Source organism: Rana temporaria, chromosome 2 (assembly GCF_905171775.1).
Source record: "Rana temporaria chromosome 2, aRanTem1.1, whole genome shotgun sequence".
NCBI classification, from domain to species: domain Eukaryota; kingdom Metazoa; phylum Chordata; class Amphibia; order Anura; family Ranidae; genus Rana; species Rana temporaria.
This window is the reverse complement of record NC_053490.1, coordinates 355,890,969-355,916,618: the sequence shown is the minus strand read 5'-3', so window position 1 is coordinate 355,916,618 and position 25,650 is coordinate 355,890,969. Positions and strand designations below refer to the sequence as shown.

General features: G+C 43.0%; 2 protein-coding genes across 2 annotated transcripts in view; both read left to right on the top strand.

Moving 5' to 3' along the window:
- LAMTOR5 (late endosomal/lysosomal adaptor, MAPK and MTOR activator 5) overlaps window positions 1-25,650 on the top strand; it is a 306,623-nt gene that overhangs the window by 47,246 nt on the left and 233,727 nt on the right. The window contains exon 2 of the mRNA XM_040337603.1: window positions 16,838-16,899. Coding sequence (XP_040193537.1) covers window positions 16,838-16,899 — 62 coding nt within the window. The remainder of the gene's footprint in view (window positions 1-16,837; window positions 16,900-25,650) is intronic.
- LOC120927136 (transcription factor CP2-like) lies at window positions 20,384-22,434 on the top strand. Its single transcript, XM_040337602.1, has 2 exons — window positions 20,384-21,257; window positions 21,670-22,434. The coding sequence occupies exons 1-2, from the start codon at window positions 20,910-20,912 to the stop codon at window positions 21,742-21,744; spliced, it is 423 nt and encodes a 140-aa protein (XP_040193536.1). The 5' UTR covers window positions 20,384-20,909; the 3' UTR covers window positions 21,745-22,434.

The window sequence follows — 25,650 nt, the reverse complement described above, 5'->3', positions numbered from 1 at the left end:
GAAAAAAAGGACGCCAATTTTGTTTGGGAGCCACGTCGCACGACCGCGCAATTGTCAGTTAAAGTGACGCAGTGCCGAATCACAAAAAGTGGCCCGGTCATTGACCAGCAATATGGTTCGAGGCTGAAGTGGTTAACCACTTAAGCCCCGGACCTTTAGGCAGCTAAATGCCCAGGCCAGGTTTTGCGATTCGGCACTGCGTCGCTTTAACAGACAATTGCGCGGTCGTGCGACGTGGCTCCCAAACAAAATTGGCGTCCTTTTTTCCCCACAAATAGAGCTTTCTTTTGGTGGTATTTGATCACCTCTGCGGGTTTTATTTTTTGGCCGATACGTATTCTTCTACCTATTTTTGGTAAAAAAAATCGCAATAAGCGTTTATCGATTGGTTTGCGCAAAATTTATAGCGTTTACAAAATAGGGGATAGTTTTATTGCATTTTTATTATTTTTTTTTACTACTAATGGCGGCGATCAGCGATTTTTTTCGTGACTTCGACATTATGGCGGACCCTTCGGACAATTTTGACACATTTTTGGGACCATTGTCATTTTCACAGCAAAAAATGCATTTAAATTGCATTGTTTATTGTGAAAATGACAGTTGCAGTTTTGGGAGTTAACCACACAGGTGGCGCTGTAGGAGTTAGTGTTCACCTAGTGTGTGTACAACTGTAGGGGGGTGTGGCTGTAGGACTGACGTCATCGATCGAGTCTCCCTATAAAAGGGATCACTCGATCGATGCAGCCGCCACAGTGAAGCACGGGGAAGCCGTGTTTACAGCGATCGCGACGGAGCGGCTATAAACGAATAGCCGCGCCGTCGTCCCGGATCGCTCCCCGCGGGTATCCGACCGCCGCATGTAGCGGTGGGGGGTCCCGATCGGACGTACATATACATGCGGCGGTCGGCAAGTGGCTAAGGCTGTGAAAGTGAATATATTACTGAACAACACAGACACAGACCTAATCCATAGCTACCAATGTAATAAAATAAGGGTTTATGATAAGAAATAAAGCAATTTAAGTCAAAGTCAATGAAAAGGTAGTATGAATCCGCGCCACGGAAAAAATATATGTATATAGGTTTTGCAGGGTGTACAATGAAATGAATGCAAATAAATGCAAATAAGTATAAAAGAATATCGGTTACAGTGGCTGCCCCTACAAAAGTATCCCACCGGGGTGGAATATAAATATGAGAAAAAGGGGGTTGGTAGGTGGTGCCTGCTGTGTAGATTATACCATAATTGTGCTGATGCTAATAAAGTGAAATATAAAGTGAAATATGTAAATACTTCTTAGATTACATTAAGTGAAAAAATATCTACAAATGAAAATAAAAAATATATATTAGTAAATAAATGTGTCACATATAGATCTGGTAATGCTCAATACATGCATAAAGTCCATATGATATTGCATGCATAAGTCCATAAAGTGATTAACGTGCTGAATAATTAATTTTCTAAAGATATAAATCTAAAGATATATTGCTGTATTATAAAGTGCTGATTAATCCGTGCAAAAGGTGCTGCATGCCACTCTTAATAGAATTTCAGGTGATTCACTCTGTGCACCCTTCCTCTGTGCGCAGGTGTTTCCCGCACTCACCAGATTAAAACCCCCTCCTGGGGTAGCAGGCATCCACAGTGTACGCCCTGTGCTGCGCTCTGGCAAATGTTTGCTTGTTCCCCTGTATATGGCCTTTTTATCCAGAAGCCACTCAAAAGAAGGAAGAAAGGATGCCCAAATAGTGTGATACCGTTTAAAAAAACGATGTTCATTAAATAAAATCACTGGGTACTCACATTGATTCAAACAAATCAGGCGTTTGTATATATCCGTGGAAGTGTTGTAACAGCATGCATCCACTCGACCGGTTTTGTCGTAATGACTTTGTCTGGAGCGTGCAGGCTTTTACTCCCACTTCCCTATTTATGTGTTTTCACATTGCATGTTAGCGTCCGCCATCTTGCCGGAGCTCAAGACATAGTCTGGTATGCCTATTGTCCAGCGCCATGTTTGTGGAGTTTTTGCAGACCATAGCCTGTATATAACATAGCCAATTGTGGTCCTTAGTGTCTGCTCTTACCGCAATGTGAAAAAAAAAAAAAATATATATATATATATATATATATACATCCTAATTTACACACTCGCAGAAATTATTTGCACATTACATGTTTATACAGGATTCATTAACTATTGGTTATGAAAAGAGTCAATAAAAAGAATATATATGTTGGAGATCATCGCCAGTTAACAGCAAAGTATTAGCTGGCGAAGATATGTTATAGAGGTATTTCCCCCTTAAATCCTACTATGTAACTATAATAAATAGTTATTGTATTGTATATATTAAAAATTCAAAATGTAAACAAAAAATATAAAAAAAATATTTATAAAAAATGTATAATATATATATATATATATATATATATATATATATATATATATATATAATATATATATAAAATGTGAAAATATATAAATATATAAGTACATGTTAGACATATTACACATATTGATCAGGTAAGCCTACTATCCCTTTGCCTAATTATTTAATACGAAAGTATTAAACATATATGCCAGAATGTTCCGAATAATGGTGGGAAATTTGTGCATGTGGATATAAGTGTGGACATCATATGAAAAAACTGCCCTACGTGCTGGAAATCAATCCATATATTTTTCTAGCTGTGGGCTGTGTGTCAAAAATATTATTATACAGTATTTTTGAAGGGATTTGTGCGCCTTTGGGATATTACTGATCCATTGTCTGTGATGGCAGCTTGTTGTAGGGATATAACCGTTTCTGTCGTTTTTTTTTTAAAAATGTTCTAGTGTTGATGCTATCATTCTCTTTGAATAATTGTAGATCTAAGTAATCAATTACTTGCTTGTTCCAATTACCTGAGAATGTCATGCCGTATGCATTATGGTTAATTTTGTCAAAAAAGGATTGCAGTTCAGTTTCTGTGCCTCCCCATACAATTAATATATCATCTATGTACCTCCGGTACAATTTCAGGTTCGGTCTTGGGGTACCTTGGATTTGTTCTGCCTCCCAGTGGTTTAAAAAAAAATGTTAGCTACACTGGGGGCATACTTGGCCCCCTTTGCCACTCCATTGGTTTGGGTGAAAAATTCTCCTTTATGCCAAAAATAGTTGTGGCTCATGGCCATCTTTAGACCCTCAACTATATATTGCATTTGCTCTTGTTTCATTTGTGTCTGATTGTATAGGGCCCACTCCACACTCTGAATGCCATCTTCTTGTACTATATTCGTGTACAACGAGTTTACATCAATGGTAAGCAAAATATCGTCAGCTTCTACCTTAATGTGTTTTAGTTCATTAATTAGCTGCCTGCTATCTTTGAGGTATGAAGGACCTTCCTTCACCAGTGGTTGTAGAAACCCATCAATATAGGCTCCTAGTCTTGAGAACAGTGAGTCGATCCCACTTATGATGGGTCTACCTGGTGGGTTGATCTGATCCTTATGTATTTTTGGAACATAATAAATAACTGGAGTTTTTGCTGTTGTTGGAAGTAAATATTTAGCTTCTTTCTTAGTAAGTATGCCCATGTTTTTGCCTTTCTCGACTAGGGATCGGTTTCTTCTCATATTGCTTTTTTGGGTTTGATCTCAATTTTTTATATGTATCTGGAACATTCAGTAATTTATTCATTTCTGTTTCATAATCTTGTTTATTAAGGATGACCAGTCCTCCCCCCTTGTCAGCGGGCCTGATAATTATATTTTTCTTCTTCTCACTTTTTTCTAATGGTTTTCCATATATTATTCCCTTTTTGACCTATTGACTTTTAAATTCCTAATGTCTTCCTCTATGATTTTCCTAAAAACTATTAGACTCTCATTTTGTTGTGATTTCGGATTAAAAGTTGAATTATTCCTCAAATTGGAATGTACATACTTTGTGGTATCTTTCCCTTGTTTGCTTTCTTTATTGCAAAAAAAACATTATGTTCATTTTCCGTATGAATTTTTGTAGATCTATGTAGGCTTCGAATTTGTCCAACTCCTTATCTGGTGAATATTTCAGTCCTAGATCTAATATTTTCATTTCTTCTGTGTTTAAAAATTACCTTACTTAAATTAAAAATACCTCCTAATATTCTCGTCTTCTTTTTCTTGAGGCCCCCTCGTTTTCCTCTTGTGCGTTTCTTCTGTCCCTTCTCTGGGGCCTGTACATTTGATCTCTCCTTTCTTCCCATTCGTTGTCCCCTTGTTCCCATTCATTCATTTCTCTCCTCATGTTCCTCTGTGCTCTTGGATTCCACCCTTGTTGCCCCCTCTGATAATGGTTTCGTGGTGGATATCTGAAAGGTTGTCTCCATCCTTGGGATCTGAATGGTCTGTTGTCCTCTCTCATTATTGGGGGTCTTCCTCTGTACCCTCTGGGAAAAAAAACCCTCTATGTTGGGGTCCTCCTATATGGGGTTTCTTGTGGTAATCCCCGCAATGGAGAGAATCTATTACGATGTCTTGGGATCCTTGGTGTATATGCGATCTGCGGTCTTCTGTCCTCACTTGATTCTCTTTGCCTGTAATGTTGACTATAATTTTTTTTTTTTTTTTTTAACAGTAAATTTGTATTTGTTTTTTCAAAGAAGACATACATATTTGCAGGCGTTTAGCCTGTAGTGCACCACATTTGAACATTGCACGGTATACAAGGAAGAAGGACATCACTGTATGTGGTGTAGTACAAGGCCTAATTTCTAATTCAACAGTAAAACAGGTTAAACATTGCCTCATACCTGGTACACTATGGGTAGCGGGGTTAGGCCGTCCCCTGGACACTCCTTGCGGGATCACTACTGTGTCCAGGATCTAGGCCGTATCCCCTTCCCCAGCGGTGAGATCCAAACAAGCTATGAGTTTAAGGCAAGAGTTAGTACAAGTGGTATAGGAGGAAAAACAGAACATTCATCAGAGATATATTCAGCTCACCCTGACATTCCTGGTTAATTAGCTTAAACAGTCTGGCGGTAAAGGAAGTAACAGATTATTTTTGAACCAGTATAACCATGGGTGCCATAGTCGGAGAATCTTGTTTCTGTTTTTGTTCCTAAGCGCCAATGTGTGTTCGTAGGTAAAGTGTAGATGGGTAGTCTGTATTACTTCTCCCAGGGTTGGTGGGGATGGACTTTTCCACTTTCTAGCGATGTTCAGGTTCGCTGAGAGTAGTATGTGGGCCAATGTGTGTTTTAGGTATTTCGGGTATTGGTCCAGATCAAGAAGCAAGATTGCTAAACTGGGTGTCTGCAGGTGGGATATCTCGGACAGTAGTCGGAATATGGATCCCCAGAGGCAAGATAAGGAAGAAAAATATGCAGTATGTCCCCCTTCTTCCCACATTTTCTCCAACATAGATTGTCCTGGGAGGTTCCATATCTAGATATTTTATCTGGGGTCAAGTTTAATAGACATTTCCCACAGGGTAGAGCAGCATGTAACGTCAAAAGTTGATTTGCAAGCTGCAGCCCATTGCTTTGTTGTAAATGTGCGTCCCAAATCTGATTCCCACTGGAGCAAGGGACTAATTGGGAGGGGTTTCATAATTGTCAGCCAGCTGTGGCAGCTGCAGAGCACTAATGAGGAAAGCTGCTGGGCCTGCTGGGCCTATTGGAAATATCTCACCAAAAAAACTACATTTTTGTTGCAGGTGATGCCTGAAATCTGACTTGTATCTTAGGCAGACTTCTGGGAAAATTGGTGAGCCACGCCCACAAACTTCTTCCAACTCAACACTATTGTCTTTCTTGCATAGAAAAGTAATAGGCCCACCTGTGTTTTCTTTCCTGTAGACGTGATTTTTCTTCTCTACTAATCCTAATAGGCAGATCTCTGCTTCTTGTTCCAAAGATACTGATGTTACTATAGTAACTATTCTCAAGACCTCCCTCCAAAATACCACTCTTTTCGGGCAAGTCCTGAATATGTGGATACAATTTCCTGGAATTCCTGCACATCTCCAACAATTTTGAGGGTTTGGTGTGGAAATCTTATATAACTTATATGGCATATAGTAGCTCCTGTGTGTTATTTTAAATTGTATTAATTTGTCTCAAAGTGATACTAATATCTGAAATGGGAATCTCCATATCTTCTCCCAGTTCTTTTCTACTAGTATTGGGACATCTCTTGTCCAACATTTGCATAATTTGCTTATGTCTGATGATGCAGTTCTTGATAAACAAGTATACTGAGTTGAAATGTACTTATTTTCCTTAACATTTGCACTGAACCTAGTTCTATTAATTGTGGGGTGCCCTCTGGTAATTAAGCCAATAGAGCAGTGATCTCCAAACTGTGGCCCGCAACTGCTTTGATCCGGCCCTTGGGGCACTATTTTCAAACACCAATACCAACAATGGGACATAATTTAACCCACTGACACCAATGATGGTGCACAATTCCTCCCAATGAGACAAACGATGGGACACAATTTCTCCCAATGACACCAGCAATGGGGCTTAATGACACCAATGATGGGGGCATGATTCCTTCCACTGACAATAAAAATGTGGCATTGTTTATTCCCACTGATTATCGGGACTTTTTCTACTCCCGATGGCCACAGTCCGGCCCCCGTTAAGTCTGATGAACAGTAATCAGGCCCTTTGTTTAGAAAGTTTGGCGACCCCTGCAATAGAGCATAGACAAACTGCATATATCTGAAAGTATAACTCTCAGGTATATTCCAACACTGCCTCATTTCTGCAAATGAGGAAAAAATTTTCCCTATGTATTACTTGTGATAATTTTTTAACCCCAAATTTAGTCCATGCCCCTGGATCTTGAATTGAGTCTAAATGTGGCAGCTTGGGATTTCTCCATAGTGGAGTATTTGGGGTTAGATTTGTTTTCAAATACCCCTCTTTTACTGCTCTCCATATTTTTACTGTTGTCATTGAGAGGGTCAAATCCATCTAGATTTCAACCCCCTATACAGCAATTCCTGAAGTGCCTCCACCGATTGAACCACTGATGCCTCCAACATTGTGGCAGAATCAAACCCATCAGGGTTCAGCCATCTCCCCACCGTCACTAACTGTGTAGCTAAATAATACTTATAAAAGTCTGGGAAGGCCAGCTCCCCCTGTACCGCCGGTCGCATAAGTGTACTTAATTTAATTCTAGCTGGTTTATTTTCCCAAATAAATGCAGAGAACATACCATGCAGCTGTGTAAAGAAACTTTTAGGCAACCATTGTGGAGAATTCCTAAACAAATACAAAAATGTAGGAAGAATCTTCATCTTTACTAAATGTATACGTCCTAATAACGACAAGTGCAGCGCTTCCCACACCTTTAATTTTTTTCCTAAACTCCTGTATCCAACCTAAATTACTGGATTCAAGTTCAACATTTGAAAATCTTCAGCCTGCCGAGATATTATTATGCAGAGGTACTTAAATTATGTCGCCTATTTCAGTGGTAGATTTGGGGCAGCGGTATCCTGTGCTCCTTGGTCAATGGAAAATAGAGACTTACCCCATTTTACTTTAAGCCCTTTAAATAATGAAAGAATATCTATCTAATAATTCTAAGGCTCCTTCCAAAGATGGACCCGCATTTCTCAAGAATAACAGCATATCATTGGCATACAGGGCTACCCTCTCCTCCAGCCCCCCCACTCGAAGTCCTTGAATATTTGGCAATGTCCTTACAGCCTCTGCCACTGGCTCTATTGCTATTGCGAAGAGTGCTGGAGAGAGAGGGCAGCCCTGCCTTGTGCCTCTATATAGCTGAAAAAAAGATGATAGCTTTTCTTCCAATTTAACCGCTGACATGGGTTTCCTATGTGTAGCGGGGTCGTCCTGTCAGAAGTCTAATGACAGGCTATCCCCACTGGACTTTATTCATGCTTGTAAATATGTGAGTTACCTTTAAGGAGTCATGCATTGTGGGATTGCAAGTAGCGGGAGATATGGACTCCATTGACTCTTAGAAGAAACAGACTACACATCCCACAATGCCCTGCGACATTAGAACATGTGACACCTCCGCACAGACTTATGGGAGAGGTTACTTAAAGAGAGGGCGCGGCTGATTTTGGTCTCTCGGGACCTGCATCTTCTCCTCTGCGGAGCTGCTGACAGAGCATATCCGTGTGAATAGGCCAGAAGCCTGGGCCTCAATCCACCAAAAGATCAGCCATCCAGAAGGAAGCAAGACTCCAGCATCCAGCCCGTGTTCCCGAAGATCGAAGAGGCAGCCCAGCTGACAATTGAAACAGTGGAGCCACCCTTGTCCGGGATCTTTGTGCTGTGGAGCAGTATTTCACGAACGCACCTTCTGAGGAGAATTCAGGCGGGTCGGCCTGTCGGGTGAGAGAGCATATGCTCAGCTTTTGACTTCCACATAGACACCTTAGTGCCACCCCACAGACCGCAGACACACGTTCGGCCTCCGGCTGACTCATAAAGGCCCAGTTAACTGTTTAAACGTTCATATAAGTGACTGACGCTGATGAGCGATCAGTTCACCAGCGCTTACTGTTCCCGATACTTTGTTGTATACTTTTTTCCTGATTGGCGCTTGTGGATTACAAATTTAACGTGCACCAACCGGCCGCAACGTGATATTAACTGTTCCGCGGAACTGCTCGCTAGAGGGAGCTCGCGAGTATAGACTTCCTACTTTAGTTTAAGTGAATAGCGCTATTCTTTAGTTTAACCTTTAATTATCTTGCTGATTCCTGCAAGGGCCCTTGCGGAATCATAGTGAGTCATTACCTAACAGTTATTTGTTTGTGATTCAAATCTATGCTTCTTTCTTAAGTTCACATAAAGTAAACTTATCCTTCTTGATTTAAATATATCAACTGTGTGAAGTGTATTTTCTCGTCTGGAGGGACCATCAGGGCTGTGGAGTCGGTAGATAAATGTTCCGACTCCTCAGTTTTATGTACTTCCGACTCCGACTCCCCGACTCCGACTCCTCTGTATTAATATGCAAATGTATTTTATACATTCCTTGAGGGAAAGAAACGCAACCTACCACAGGACTACTGGCTGAGAAGCCAACAGTCTACTGTATTGCACAGTTTAAGCAAAAGACAAACACAATGAAAACAAAGTTTTTTATTAATCAATCAAGTGGCTGGATAGTAGCAGCAGGCATAAACATCAGGAACAGGATCTTTACCAGTTCAAAAATACAAACCACATTATTTGGTTGTTTTAGAACAAAAACAAAGCTTATCTATAATGAACCAAAAACAAAATCTGTAAAACCTAGAAATTGTTTATATTAATCTTGAAATGTAGCTATAGGCTTAGCAAATGCAAATCAATTCAATGTAGAGTTCTAAGGAAGAGAATTGCCTCTGCCAGATCCTCTTTCATAGAGGCTCTTAAGTCAGACTTTATTATTTTTAGGGCTGAAAATAATCTTTCGACACTGACTTGGGTGGGTGGCATTGCAGTAACTATTCTGGCCACATCACTAACGATATCTGGATAAACAAGGATGGCTTCTTCAACAGTAAGTTTTGATGAGCGATCATACTTTTCAACTTCTTTTAGTGCTTTATAAAACTCCCGTTGGAATTTTTTTATTTGGACACTTAGGCCCCGTACACACGAGAGGATCGATCCGCTGGAATTGATCCGCGGACCGGCTCCAGCGGATAGATCCCCTGGTGTGTACGATCCAGCGGATCTGTTTCCGCTGATTTTTGTCCCCGGGGATGGATTTCCAGCGGATCAAAATTTCTTGACATGCTAAGAAATCGATCCGCTGGAATCCATTCCAACGGATTGATCCGCTGGTCTGTACAGACTCACCGGATCAATCCGTCCTAATCCATCCCCCGCATGCGTCGTAATGATTCGACGCATGCGTGGAATTCCTTATATGACAGCGTCGCGCACGTCGCCGCGTCATCATCGCGGCGACGGCGCGACACGTCACCGCGGACGGAATTCCGCTGGGATTTTGATCTCATGGTTAGTACAACCATGAGATCAAAATCCGCCAGAGGGGACCATCCATAAAAGCAGGTAATACTATTGTTATATTGTCACTGCATGTTGTGTGCCTGCTATTGTGACCCCAGCCAAGCAGAGGTCACAATACCTTACCCACCAGACTTCTGATGTGTCAAGGGAGGGTTCAAACCAGTTAGATAGGGGTGAGCCAAGCCAAAGAGAGTAGATCCCAAATCAACCAGTGGCTCCTTCGGGGGTAGCGCTACATATATATTATTTGTATCCATTTAATGAATACTAATGGGAATCCCATCCTTCTGAGTATTTCCCATAGAAAAGGCCACTCAATTGTATCGAAGGCCTTTGCTATATCTAGAGAAGCCACCGTCCTGGATCCTTCCCGGATATGGTGAGTATGTATATTTTGTATATTTGTATATAACCTACGTAGATTAACATCCGTTGTTCTCTGTGGCATAAACCCTGTCTGATCGCAGTCTATAATATTTCTAAGCAGGGGTTGTAATCCTAATGTTAATATTTTTATTAGCATTACTAAATACAGGTTTTAAAATACTATTGGCCTATATGAGGAACATGGTTTTGGATTCTTCATTTCTTTGTATATTAAAGTTATATGTGCCTCTCTCATTGAGTCTGGAAGGGCCCCTTTTGATAACCCACTTATGAATACTTCTGCAAGTTTTGGAGCTAGTAAAGCTCCATATTTTGTATAGAATTACATCAGAATTCCGTCTGGGCCTGATGACTTTTTCACCTGGAAATGTGGGTATAATTTCCATGATCTCACTTGTGATTGGGTGGACCAATGCCTCCCTCTCCCTATCCAACAGCCACCGAGCGCTACTCGGTCCAAAAGGTCCTTCATAGCCCCCGGCCGGGAGCCAGAGGGGAGAGAAAAGGCATATAGTAAACTATAATACTCTCTGAAGGTCTCCAATATCTACTGAGGTTCTTTTACTCTATGTCCCTTTAAAGTCTCAATTTGTGATCTAGTTGTGGCTTGATATTCTTGTGCTAATCTCGCCAAAATACTCCCACTTTTATCCCCCTGCTCGAAAATATTTTGTCTATTTCTATATAAATCCAGCCTTATTTCCTCCATGTGCAGATGTAAATCTCTTTGCGCGGCCATCATTAAATCAAAATTAGTACCACTGGAGTCTTGGCCATATTTTTCCTTGTGAAATTCTATCTGCATTTGCAGCTCCTGTAACCTAACCTTCTGTTTTTTTATTAACCGCTGAAATATTTGAGGTGTATTGTTCTCGCAAATACGCTTTGAATGCATCCCACACAATATCCACTGAGGACAATCCTGCATTATTCTCCCAGTATTCCATTATTATGGATGTAATTTTTTCCACTATTTCCGGGTAATCTCCACAGTGATGCATTTCTCAGAGTAGGGATACGTATCGACAGGAATAAAGGAGAATGGTCTGAGAGGCCACTCGGTAGATATGTGGGTTCTGCAATGTCTGCTAACATTGCGGGGTCTGCAAATGCTAGGTCTATTCTGGACGCCGTTTTATAAGAGGTAGAGAAACGGGAGTAGGTTCTTTTTTTCTGGGTTCCTCCATCTCCAAATCTCCGTTGCCCCTATCGCTTGCACGCAATTATACAGATCTGCTGAGTGTTGCTTAGGAGGTTTTGGTCTATCCAATTCTGGAGATAAGACTGAGTTAAAATCTCAAATAAGTAAAAACTTTGCTAGAAAATATAGAATGATTTTTTCCATTATCTCATTCAAAACTCTCAGAGAATGGAGGTGGAATGTATACGGCCACTGTGAAATACTTCTGTTGTCCAATCGTATATAACAAGATAACATATTTTCCTTGTGTATCTATGCAGGCCTTTATTTCTCCAGGAAAGGATTTATTTACCAGAACCGCTCACTACCCCTCTAGCATAGGAAGAATAGGTGGCATGATATACTTTTTGTATCCAAGCTTTTTTTAGCGTTATTAATTTTTTTCCCATTAAATGTGTCTCCTGAAGTATAATCAACTGGGGGGTATATTTTCTTATATATTGAAACATTAATGCTCGTTTAAACTTTGAGTTTAATCCTCGAACATGGAAGGAGATCCTATGCGCTTATTTCTTCGCGAATGTTACATATCTGTTAAGCCTAAATTTCTTCTGAAAATTCAACTGGATTTTCTCCTTCCACTCGTTCAGGTAGGCCTAAAATCCTTTCTGCGTCGATTTCTCTGTCCTGTAGAGCTCTGATTTGTTTTTTCAGTATATGCCATTCTCTAATTTTTTTTTCTTCTACCTTTTGAGACCCGTGTTTTCATTTCTGCGATTTTTAGTTGAATTTTATCAAACTCATGTCTCATTATGCTGACATCCACCGCTAAGGCATCAATTTTTGTTGTAAGATCCTCTCTGCTTACTTTAATGGCTTCCATAATATCTTTAGCAGAGGGAAATTGCTCTACCTCTTTCTCTATTACAGTCTGAGTTTCTGGTGGTATCCCAGCAGCTTGGGGGGATTTTACTGCCTATTTTTCCAGATGTCTTTGCTGCCATTGAGGTGGGAGAGGAACAAAGGGGTAACAGTCTGTGACTTAACACAGGGTTTATTAGGGGCCATTAAGATCCACTGTTTGGGGAGCCTCACGGCTCTGAGAAACCCTGCTATTCAACGGAGGACATAGGTCCTTGTCTTCCTTCACTCCCCACCTCTTCTCTCTCCTCCTTTTGCGTTTTTTTCTACCTACTGTACCACAGGATCACTCAGATGAGGTAATTCGTCCATTTATCTCTGCCGGGAGCCAGAAGGAAGTAACCAGGAGACAGAGGCCAGGAAGCTGAGGGAGCCAAGAGCTGAGAAGTCAGGGAACATCCACTATCTCCCCTACCGCTCTGCTATCTATGCAGGAATCCGCGCCAAGCTGATCGAGCGTCGGGAGCCACCAATGGTCTTCCTCTCTCCTCCTACTGCTCTGCCACTCGTTCAGGGATCAGTTCTGACCCCCCTTTTCTTAGCGGTAATCTCCTAGAACCACGACAGGGAAGAGAACCATTCGGCGGTATGGCCGGAGCTGGCGTCTCACACTGCTGGAAGCCTCACGTAAGCGGAGGCCACCCACCACGTCACGCGCTCACCTGCACATCCTGAGGATTTCCTCCATGTTTAGTTACTAGGTACTGGTAAGTAGTAACTTACTACAGCTGACTGTAGCTGCCACCATATGTAAGCTGGGGGACAGGTAGCAAGTACAAAGCTCCCTTGGAAAAGCAGTCTTTCAGCAACAGATACCAAATCCTGTGAGGTAGTGACAAACAGTGCAGTGTTTATTTGTGATATATACAAGTCTTTTATAAATAGGTGCTGTACAGTGTTTCATAAAACAAACATAACAAAAATAGCAAAACCAAAAAAACCTAGCCATGTCTGCACTAACTCTACAAAATACAGGCTCTTACTACCAGGCTGAGCAAGCCTACAAATTGTCCGTTTCCACATGTGCAGCTTAATGGCTTTAACCAAGCTTTTGCGCTCACACACCAGTGTCGTCTGTGTTTCCCTTGCATAGAGCACTATCTCTCTGCTACTGTCTGTCTCAGGTGAGTTTTTAAATTGGCCTGGGGGAGAGGATCAAGACTCGAACTGGATTGTGGATCAGAGATCCCTGAATGTGTATGAGAGGAGCCTGGGAGACATATAAACCCCGATCAGGCCATTTCCTGGCTCTCTGGGAAGCTCTGCCACAAATTATATATACAGGCAGTCCCCGAGTTACGAACACATAAAGGACTGTAGGTTTGTTCATAAGTCGAAGTTCGTAAGTCTTAACACTGCATTTGTACGTGTAACTTCCGAGCAGAACACTTCATTCGTAAGTGTAACTTCCGCCTGTGCAGGGATGTTCCGGGCACTTTTATGTTATCTGGGGCTCTTCTGGCCATGTAGTACAGCAGTGTGGGATGTGTTTGAAGGTGCTCGGAGGTATCTAGGACCAGCGTGGAGCACAAGTAGCTGGAATTTGAGGCCGTTCGTAAGTAGGAGTCGCTCGTAACTCAGGGACTGCCTTTATACGGTATTTCCCACTCCAACCTCCCCCATATCGCTTATTTCTCATAGCTATGCAGTAATTTCCCACAAACAAATGGTCCATGTCCATAGTATGGAAAAGGGGCACCAAATAAGCTAGGAGACTATGGGAATATTCTCGACTCATGGGGTAATTGAAATGTCCCTGGTTGTATGCACTGCACAATGTGCTAAAGTCTGCAGACGGACAAAGAGCATACCCATGAGTAATATATAATCTTCTGATGGTGCGGTAACAAATTGTGTCCCTGTGTAGAAAGCGGTAGTGACACCAGTTATTCTTTATGTGGTGTAGACCCCAAAGGTAGACATGCAATTTGGAAACAAACGCATCTAAGCTTCATGGTCACCTCGATGTTGGAGGGGGTGCGGGGAGCAGGGAACATACCTCCACATTTGGTGGGCATGTCCAGGGATAAGAATCTTTTGGGAGGAAGTGGCGCCATGGATCAGGAAAATGTCTGAGGAAACAATAGAGTTAACACCGTTACAATTCCTGTTCCATGGAACCACAAGAGCTATAAAAACTTATAAAAATAGCATTGTACCGCATTTATTAAATGCGGTCAAAAGATTAATACCAAGGTATTGGAAGCAAGCAACATGTCCCACTTTTCAAGAATGGAAAAGGGAAGTAGTTATAATAATGGGAGCAGAAAAATGGATACATGACATCGGGCATAAACAGGAAAAATTTAAAAAAAAATATGGGAAATATGGGAAAATCATAACCAAGAAATAGACGGATTAAACCAAGAGCCTTATAAAGCTCGGAAAAGGAGATAGGACCTATAAAAAAAAAAAGATCGGGAACAATCCACAGCTTTTATTTTTAATGTGTATGTTTTTATGTATGTTTTGTTAATATGTCTAAGTAGAGAATGTGACAAGAATATGGGAAGGTGGCTAACGATCCTCCTCACCTATTTTAAAGGGGGAGGGGAGAATGTGTTTTTTTTTTTCACGCTACCATGGTCAAGCCACGCCCCCTCCCCCAAAGAATTCTTAATTTACAGCATTTTTTTTCACACCTGCCTAAAACTAACTTTTGCACTGTGGAGTCTTCAGAAAGTATCCACACATATAACAGAGTTAAAAAAAAACGTGTAGAAGCTTTTTGTAGAAACCATATATACGTGCCATGTAATGCCTTGTTTCATTTAAAAAATATCTATCAAAAAAGGTTTCCCTACGGCTGTGTAGCTCATGCACAGCATTCATTTGAATGGGATACTGCATACACTGAAAATTAAGGGAAATGGTCCCTGTACCTTTGCGATTTTCCTGTGGTCATGTTTTCTGAAAAGTGCAGTGTGGTTCCCAGTGTGGAGAAAATGATCTGCAATTTCCAGTGCATGGTGGTGCCATTAGGATTAATGATATCCTCACACATCTCCTGAGCGGCAGCGCATTTTTCTATGTGGGTGTTTGCGGCTGTGGGAACAGGTGCAGTCCCGCAACGGCAACCACCCGCAGAAGTGTGCCTAGCAATCTTCCAGGACAACAATATTTTAACTACCATGTTTTTGTTAAATAATGTTAATATTTCCCCCCCTCATTTGCTTTGGTGGTGATAATCTTCCTGGGAAAAGGCAAATGTTTTCAAACTTTGTTGTGTTTCCTTAGATGAAGGAACCAATCATCTCTCCGGTAGCTGTCCTAAAAGATTCTTGGAGAGAGAGAGAGAGAGAGAGAGAGATTTTTTTTTAAAGTAACTACATTTTTGTGTCTAACTATTTTCATACAAATTGTTTTTAGAATATAATGTGGAGTTTCCATCACAAATACATTAGGGCTTAAATGTGCATATAATGCTGTAAAAAAAAGAAAAAACATTTGGATATTTTTTTTTTTTTTTTTTTTTTTTTTTACTCACCTGGAAATAGCTGTTGCTATGTGGTCCCACGAAATCTGCCTTTTTCTTCTCCTCGGTTTGTGACGTCATCTCCTTCGGCTCCTCCGCTCGCTAATGCACCTGGGAAATATTTGTCGTCATTTCCCAGGATGCAGTGCGCTTCCCCTAGGGCTAGAATTTGCGGGACTTCAGAACAGGAAGTGACGCAATTCTATGAAGATTTCTGTGCCATTTTAAATATTGGAATCGCCCTTTGTTTGCAGATGCAGGCTGACAGATATTTTTAAATACACGGCGATGCTCTCTTCTCGTCTCCCTTCATCTTTCTATCTCAGCCGGCTTCCTATACTGTTATTATGTTCTTAGTTGCCATCACAACGGGGCGGACATCCTTTACTATGCGCATGCGTGGGAAACGGGGCGGGACAGGCACCACTCGTCATCACTGTCCAGGAAGTAAGTGCTTGTGGGCTTTAAATGCCCACAAGCAAAATGGGAACGCCATGAACGATTTTTTAAAAGTCACTATAAACAAGAACTGCGGCGATCGGATTTTCAAATAGTTGGTCATCTTAATTATACAATCCAATTGCCTCATTGAAGTAGACACTAATAAAAATTGCACAATGTGGTTGGAACTCCGCTTTAAATGATGCTTCATGTAAAAACCACAATCAAGTTAATACAAAATTGGTGTCATTGTAAAAGGAACAACTAAATCTTTGATCAAAAACGTTTTTTTCTTTACTTCTTATTGCCTTTAGAGTATATAGCAAATCTAATAATTTTTATAAAAACAATGCCACCATTTCCACCCATTTAATCAAAACTTTGCATGTCTACCTATTGTGTCTAGAAATTCTTAGTCTGTAATTAAGGGTCTAACCTTCTTTTTTTTTTTTTTTTTTTTATTGCATTGCAGAATGAAAAATCCCTCCATTGTTGGAGTGATATGCACTGACTCACAAGGTTTAAACTTGGGGTGTAAGTAAATTTTGCTGATAACAGATAACTATGTAGTCAACGTCTTGCTGTATGTAAGCTGTGTTCTGTACACTTGTTGTGGGTTCATGCAAGTCTGTATGTTTTATGCTAAAATTCTATAGGGATGTATGGAATACCAGACCTTATATGGCATTTAAAAACGTATGGAATACCAGACCTTATATGGCATTTAAAAACAATTCGTACCAGAGGCCTGATATATACATCAGAGACCTGACTGCGTTACTGAAATTCCTGAAAAAGGTCACCTAAAAATACCACCTGGTCCCCTATGCCAAGCAACAATGATTAGCGGACCTCCAGCTGTTGCAGAACTACAAGTCCCATGAGGCATAGCAAGACTCTGACAGCCACAAACATTACACCCAGAGGCATGATTGGACTTGTAGTTTTGCAACAGCTGGAGGTCTGCTAATTGCATATCCCTGACCTACATGAAAGCAGGATACTTGTAAAGGTTTGTACCTGTAGGCCATAAGGTGAACTAGGAAAAAGTGTCTAGAAAAATTATTTTCGTTCCCACACTTGGGCACTACCTTTTAAATGCATTTTTGCAAAGACAACACCCCTATGGGCTTTGTCAAAAGTTCTCCACAAAATACCCTGCAGTTTTGTTTGTTTTTTGTTAGGCTCCACAAATGTATGTAATTTTGAACAAAAAAACGCCCAAATCTTATGGTGCTGGTTTTACTTTTAACGTTATTTCTATTAATTTTAGCAACACAAAATATCTCTTAAACTGACATTTACACATGTGCGTACATTTGAGACAGGTATTGGTGCATTAGTATACTCAAGAGGTAGATCATAAGCTCAATATCAGCATGCAATGCCAAGCTGCGGTTTCCAAAACTAGCAAAGTCCTTTCCTGATGCATTATGGCAGCACACACATTGGGTTGTGACTCCACCTCCACAACCTGATAGGATTGGTTAGCTATAAGATTTGAAGAGGAGTCCACCGCGGCATTCTCCTTTTTTCCCCCCTCACCTGTTTGGACTGACTGGTTAAAGCCTGGAACCCCTTACCTCTCCCATTCGGAATCCCTGACTGTGAGTCTCTAAATGAGCTTTATGCAGGGATCCTTAAAGGAAATACTTTCCTAATTTAAAAAGGGATCCCGAAACTTTCCCATTTATTGAAGAACTCGAAGATGAATGGCAAAAGCCGGATAAAAAATCTGGTCTGAACAATAGGCTTGCCAAGCTTTACCCACTAAGGGAACCAACTGTAAACCCTCTCATCTCGGCTCCGGTAGTGGATTCCTCATTTAATGCGCTAAATATCAATACTGGGAATGCTAAATATAGCATTCCCACTAATAAAATGCTGGTGCTTATGCTGAAATATTCAGCGTGAAGGTGGTGCAGAGAAGGAATTCCAATATTTTTTTGAAGTTTTAGTGAGGGTGTCCACTTACTTTACTCCTGTAAAGTAACAGCATGTATATTATAGCCAACAGTGTTCCAGTCGTTTCAGAATGTAGTGCGTCCCAGTGAACTGTAATCTCTCTCTGTGGATAAAGTCCCCCTCAGGAGTCGCGTCGAATGGACAACAATGACCCTCACCCAGGGAGGTAAAAAGCAGTATCGTTTAAAAGTTTTTAATAATAAAAAAGCATACATTATGGTACTCACATGGATGCAATAAAAACAGGCATAAAAACAAGTGGCGAGTTCGCAAGCGTCACCTCCGGTACCTCTTAGTGTACACGACACGTGACTTCTTCAGGAGTGGTTAGAGATACATTAGGGATGCATTATATAGTATAGTATAGTATAGTATAGTATGGTGGGAATTCATCCAATCAGACGGTCGCCATTTTCCAAACAGGCAAGCTCCAGGAAGAGGGGCGGCGGCCATCTTCCGAAAACCGGAAGTGGGGCATTTTGTTGAAGATCTAGTCATGGGACCAGGGGGGAAAAAATAAACGTCCCCTGAAGGTAAAACCAAGGTCAGCGGACACAAAATATATTGGATGGCATGACACGGTCCATGGACCATCAGCCCTGTCTCCGAAAACAATAGCACAGTGAGATAAACATGACAACAGTCGCCTTTTTGGATCTAGCCCACATAGACCAGTGTAGCTAGATGGCGCCGAAAGTGGCGCGGCTGCCATATTCTACAATGGTGGGGCAACGGCCATAGTGGATATTTAATAAAAACAAGGATAACAATAATAACTGTATATGAACAACTAACTTATGGCCCGTACACACGATCCGAATATCGTACGGCTTTTTTCGCTTAATAGTCGCAAGTAAAATGAAATAGGTTATTAAAGTCACGAAAATTCTCGTACGACCGAAAAAAAGAATCGGAAGTGATGTCATGTGTTGTAATGTATTTGTATTGTATTGTCGGACGACAACTGTATTGACTAAACGAAAATCGTACGTGTAACGGTCACCACCGTTTACGACCTTCCATCCCAGTCACGACAGCTTATCGACACTCCAACCGACAGGACCCGATCCCATTTCATTTGCCCAGAATCAAGACGAGACACGCAGCTCTGTACTTGTTCCAAATGTAAAGATACTTTAATGATTTCTCTCAGTCTTTTTATATAGTACAACAGGTCACAGAATTTACAGGAACAATCAAACTGTCCCCCCCCCAATCACACACTAAGGCTAATTACTAAACATTCCTCAATTACTAACAACAAAAGCCTTCACCCACTCCGTCTCCGCATACCGCTTGACACCTCTGAGCATCAATAGATTGTAGACAGGGTTATCACACATAAGCAGTCTCTAGTATGCATAATTAGAGTTCTGGGAGCAGACCTGGATTAACACCTGTCCGTTACAACACCTTTACACAAGGACAATGGAATGTCCTCCAAGCCCTGATGCAATTAGCATGTCACTAGACTAATCATAGAAATGAGTCATAGAATATTGACTGGTTGGGGTCACAATTAACCAACATCTTGTAGTCTCTCAAGAGCCTGCAATATGAACTGTCCGTGATGTCAAATCTCATGTAATCCATGAATTACGATTCACTTGCCACTCCATGCCCAAAGGGCACAGAGTGGACTCGGACCCAAGAGTTATCAGTGACGCTGACACAGGAGTATCCTCCATCCTCACAAAGTCTTTGGGTGTCACGGGTCATTCCGTTACAGTACGATCTGGCATCGTACAAGGAAAATTTTCGTGCATGTCCGATCGAATAATATCGGATGACTCTCGAAAGTAGTGTACACACGATCCGAAAATCGTACGATTCTTCATCGGACGATCGTTTTCGTCCGATATTCAGATTGTGTGTACGGGCCATAAGTCTCAGCCAGTGAGACACAGTATCCCAAGGCGGTATAAATTATTGGAATAGAATTAAGGTAATTGGTAAATAATTAAATGGAGGGGGGAGAAGAAGGACCGGATATGATCGAAGTCAAATGGCCGCTTCCCCACTTCCGGTTTTCGGACGATGGCCGCTGCCCCTCTTCCTGGAGCTTGCCTGTTTGGAAAATGGCGACCGTCTGGTTGGATAAATTCCCACCATACTATTTTACAGCCCTCAAAATTTTCACTCGCCTGCTCGCATTTAGCGAGTGAAAATTTGCTGGGGGAGAGGGGGCGCTGAGAGCAGATGAGTGACACCTGTGACTCCTGTGTCCGAAGGAAGCCCTGCCCGGAGACAGCAGCTGTCAGCCTGTCCGCCACTCTACATGTGTCTTTTTGTGCGCTGGGAGGGCTGCCGAGAGCCAGTGGCGGAGCGTAGCCTGTGATGACCTCCTAGAAAGCCGGAGCTTCCACAGACTGTCTCCCGGCCAGACATCCTTGCCCTGGCATGTCTGCCTGTGTCAGCACCATTATCCAGTACGATGGGAGCTCTGCTCTCCGCGGGTAATAGGAATGTGCAGCTACCAGACTCTACCCACCCCCCCCCCCCCCCCTCATCAACACTCCCTCCGAGATCCACATCTCATCACCGGACAGTAGAAGTACCAGGCCCGCCCGCCTGCAAACATGGCCTGGGCTCTGAAGCTTCCCCTGGCAGATGAGATGATAGAATCCGGACTGGTACAGGACTTTGATGCCAGCTTGTTTGGGATAGGGCAGGAGCTGGGTGCTGGCGTCTACAGTATGAGTGATGTCCTCGCCCTGCCTATTTTCAAGCAAGTGTCCAGTTTGCTTTCTGAAAATGAAAACAAGATTCTACCTTTTCAGTATGTGCTGTGTACACTTACCTCCCCTGCTGTGAAGCTTCACAAAGAGACCCTCGCCTATCTTAATCAAGGTCAGTCTTACAAAATCAGGATGTTGGACAATAGAAAACTAGGAGAATTACCAGAATTAACTGGCAAATTGGTTAAAGTAAAACTCCACCCTATAGTGGAACTTCCGCTCATCGGAACCCCCCCCCTCCGGTGTCACATTTGACACCTTTCAGGGGGGAGGGGGGTGCAGATACCTGTCAATGACAGGTATTTGCACCCACTTCCGGGATTCCTCTCTGCGGGGAGTACGTCACTTCCCACCCCCGCCCGCTGTGTTCTGGGAAACACTCGCCGTAGGGAATCGGGCAGTGAAGCCGGAGCGCTTCACTTCCTGATTCCCTCACCGAGGATGGCGGTGGGGCAGCAGAGTGACGAGCGATCACTCGTCCTCTGCTGCTGACGTCGCTGGACTCCAGGCCAGGTAAGTGTCCTAATATTAAAAGTCAGCAGCTGCAGTATTTGTAGCTGCTGGCTTTTAATATTTTTTTCCCGTGGAGATCTGCTTTAAGAGCATCTTTCGGGTGGTGTTCCATGACTGGCATCTGCAGTACACAGAGCACCAGCAGCTGGAAGGCTGGAGGTGAAATAGGCCTGGAGACAGATGAGTGATACTGAGTCTGAGTCTCCAGCTGCCTGAATGATAAGAGTGACTCTGCCGTCACTCCTATCATTCCGAGCACCATACAGTGCATGCTCTGATGGCTGTTGGAGGGAGGATTTTGCTCCTCCTCCCTCCAGCTTTGTGATTGCCAGTATCAGGCTCTGGCTGCTTGTTGTGTGGGTGGGATGGGGATGCAGCAATCTTCTGAGATCCTGCCCGCCCATCTGCCTGGACTGCCCACCCGTCCACCTGCCTGCACTCCTGAAAGAGGAGTTGTGAACTTATCAGGAGCGAGTGTATGCTGAGGTAAGCTCAGCTAACAGATTTTTTCGTCTCCCTGTCCAGCACCATAGCGTTAGGGCAATGGCACTTGAACAGGCTGAAATTGAGGAAGGGGTTAGCATTGCCATGTCCACCAATGCAGGTGGGGGTTCTGGGAGGGAGGTCAGTGGTAGTGAAAGTTAACCCCCCCCCCTACCTTGCATTGGTCTCTATGGCAGTGACATTTTAACCCACCACCCCCTTCTACATTTGTGGCTAATGTCAGTGAAAGTTAACCCTCTCGCCCCACATTGGGGGTCATGGGAGGGGTTACATTTCAATGCCATCAACGTAGGAGGAGAGGGGGACATTAAAGCAGTGTTCTGCCCAAAAAAAATTTAAAAATTAAAACCATCAGCTACACAGACTGCAGCTGCTGGCTTTTAACCACTTCCATACCAGGCACTTACGCAGCTTCCCGCCCAAGCCAATTTTCAGCTTTCAGCACTGTCGCACTTTGAATGGCAATTGCGTGGTCATGCTACACTGTACCCAAACAAAATTGGCGTCCTTTTTTCCCCACAAATAGAGCTTTCTTTTGGTGGTATTTGATCACCTCTGCGATTTTTTTTTTTGTTGCGCAACAACTAAAAAAAGGCTGAAAATTTGGAAAAAAAAATACGTTTTTATTTTTTTCTGTTAATTTTTTTGTAAATACGTTTTCTCTTTCAATTACGGGCACTGATATGGCGGCACTAATGGGCACCGATGAGATGGCACTGATGGACATCGATGAGGTAGTACTGACGGGCACAGATGAGGTGGCACTGATTGGCGGCGCTGGTATGCGACACTGATGGGCACACAGGTGGCACTGATGGGCACACATAGGTGGCACTGATGGGCACACATAGGCGGCACTGATGGGCACACATAGGCGGCACTGATGGGCACACTTAGGCGGCACTGATGGGCACACTTAGGCGGCACTGATGGGCACTCATGGGTGGCACTGAGCACTCATAGGGCGGCACAGATAGGCACTCATGGGCGGCACTTATGGGTGGCACTGATGGATACTTATGGGTGGCACAGATGGGCACTGATAGGTGGGCACTGTGGGGTGGCACTGATGGACACTGTGGGGTGGCACTGATGGACACTGGGGTGGCACTGATGGACACTGTGGGGCAGCACTGATTTTGCCAGGTTGCCAGTCAGTGCCCATTTGTGGGCACTGATTGGCATTTTTTTTTTTTTTAATCCTTTTTTTTTTATTTATTTTTTGCAGGCTTTTTTTTTTTGCCCACCCTGGTGGTCCAGGGTGGGCATCCCTGGTGGTCCAGTGTGGCGATCCGAGGGGGGGCTGCGCTGATAAACAATCAGCGCGAACCCCCCTGTCAGGAGAGCCGCCGATCGGCTCTCCTCTACTCGCGTCTGTCAGATTGGACACGGCTGATCACGTGGTAAAGAGTCTCCGCCGGAGGCTCTTTACCGAGATCGGAGATGCAGGGTGTCAGACTGACACCCCGCATCACCGATCGCCGCAATGCGCGCCCCCACGGCATGAAATCCTGCAGGACGTCCTGTCAGGATTTCATAACCACTTCCCGGACGTAAATCGGCTATAGGCCGGGCGGGAAGTGGTTAATAATGGGAGACTTGCCCGTCCTGGAGTCCAGCGATGTCAGCACCCGCAGCTTATGTTTCAATCATCTGTCAGGTGCTGTCGACGTCTTTGCGGGTGAGGGAACTTAGCAGTGTAGCCTTTTGGCTTCACGCCAGGAACCCTACTGCGCATGCTCGAGGCTCTGCTCCTCTCTCCTACTGGCCCGGCGACAGGGGGAGGAGGAAGGAGCCCCAGCTATGACATTAATTCCCCATGGCTGAGGCTTCCGGAAGTGGGAAAGGTTCCCTATGAAAGACAGGTATCCCCCCCCCCCCCCCCCGAAAAGGTGCCAATTGTGACACCGAAGGAAGGGGAGGAATCGGATGAGCGGAAGTGTTCCACTTTTGTGTGTAACTCTGCTTTAATACTGACACCTGTGCTAGCAGTTATTAATGCGTCCACTGACTTCAATGCTGAGAGTTACTTATGCATCCTCTGATACCTGCGTTGGGGGTTATTATGGCATCTGGCACCAGTGCTGGGGTTTTTTAATGCATCCACTGACACCTGTTTTTGAGATTTGGAACAGTGGAAAGGATCCAATTAGTTTCAGTTGTACAAAACGCACCTAATCCTGTAAAGTAATAGGTGAAAACAGAGAAGGCAATGGGATTATAATGGTGCTACATAGAATAAGTTCTAAACATAACAAATACATTTTAATAATTTATTAAAATATCATGTGAAATTCGTACATCACATGACACAAGACTTAAAAACATATATTGTATCAAACTCCCAATAGGAGTAGATAACTGGTCGGTTAGGATGGTGTCACCCAATATATTTCGCCTATTACAGGCTTCCTCAGGGGTTGGACTAAGACCAGTTGTAGATAGCCAGCTCTAAAAATAATAGAAAAACATAGCATATAAGACAAAATCACATACATTGTGGTATATTTAAATATTTACACCAAAAATATTGATTTCTTTGAGGACAAATGCTGACCTGCCACGCCCGGATGGGGAGGAAGTAATCTCAAAACCTGTCAATAAACCAAGACACCAGTATATTCCAGATCAAAATTGGGTCCTTAATCCAAGGTAGTGAGGCCGTTCAGGGGGAGAGGCTCAACCATAGGGGGAGAGAAGGAGACCCAGCTGTAGGCAGGGCCGATCCACCCTATAGACTCACTATGCAAGCCGCTTAGGGCCCCCAAAAGCTGCAGAGGGCCCCCCAAATTAATAGAGGCCCCGCCTGGTGAGAAGTAATTATTGGCCCCTCACCCCGCTTCTCACCTCGCTGGCTGCATGAGAGAAGAGGTAAAAAATCAGCACCCCCCGATTTTCACTTTAATCCGACAGCAGAACACCCCCTCTTCCGCTTCTCAACTTTATTTGTGACATGCCACTGTTGGCATCGCCCCCCCCCCTCCCCCCGCTTCTCAACTTTAATGTGACATGTAATTTTGCTTAGGGCCCCAGTGAGGTCAGGATCGGCACTGGCTGTAGGGAACACATAGCACCTAATGAGTATCATGTTCCAAAGCTTATTAATCAGCTATATATTTGTAAAGGATCCACACCTGCTGTTTGAAAATCCATAAACACATACAGAGACAGCCAGGAGATCCAAATCTGACATCACACACAGGAATGGAATATGTCTGATCAGCCAATTTTGCAGTATAAAAAAAACAGAGAAAAAATATTCAAACATTTTCAATATGTTCAGGTATGAATACAAATCATACCATGTAGTTCCAAGGAACCATTACTTGGCTAGTTGTTCAGAAAAGAGAAAGAAAAAACATAGTCTCAAACTAAAAGGTAGCAAAATGGCTGGTAGCCACAGTCACAATAAAGGGAGGAAAAAGTTGGCAGCACTCTGCTAAAATAAGAAAATGGCATGGAGTTATTACCTGGGTAGAGGATAGGCTGTCTCTATGTGTCAGTGCAGCAGGGAAGATGGGCAGAACTGGCTCCTTAAGTCTCCCCCCCACATGCCCGAGCATCT

Coding starts and splice junctions, on each gene's coding strand:
- LOC120927136 (XM_040337602.1), top strand. CDS start 20,910: ATGGCCTGGGCTCTGAAGCTTCCCCTGGCAGATGAGATGATAGAATCC. Junction 21,258..21,669: donor TAACTGGCAAATTGGTTAAA/GTAAAACTCCAC, acceptor ATCTGCTTTAAG/AGCATCTTTCGGGTGGTGTT.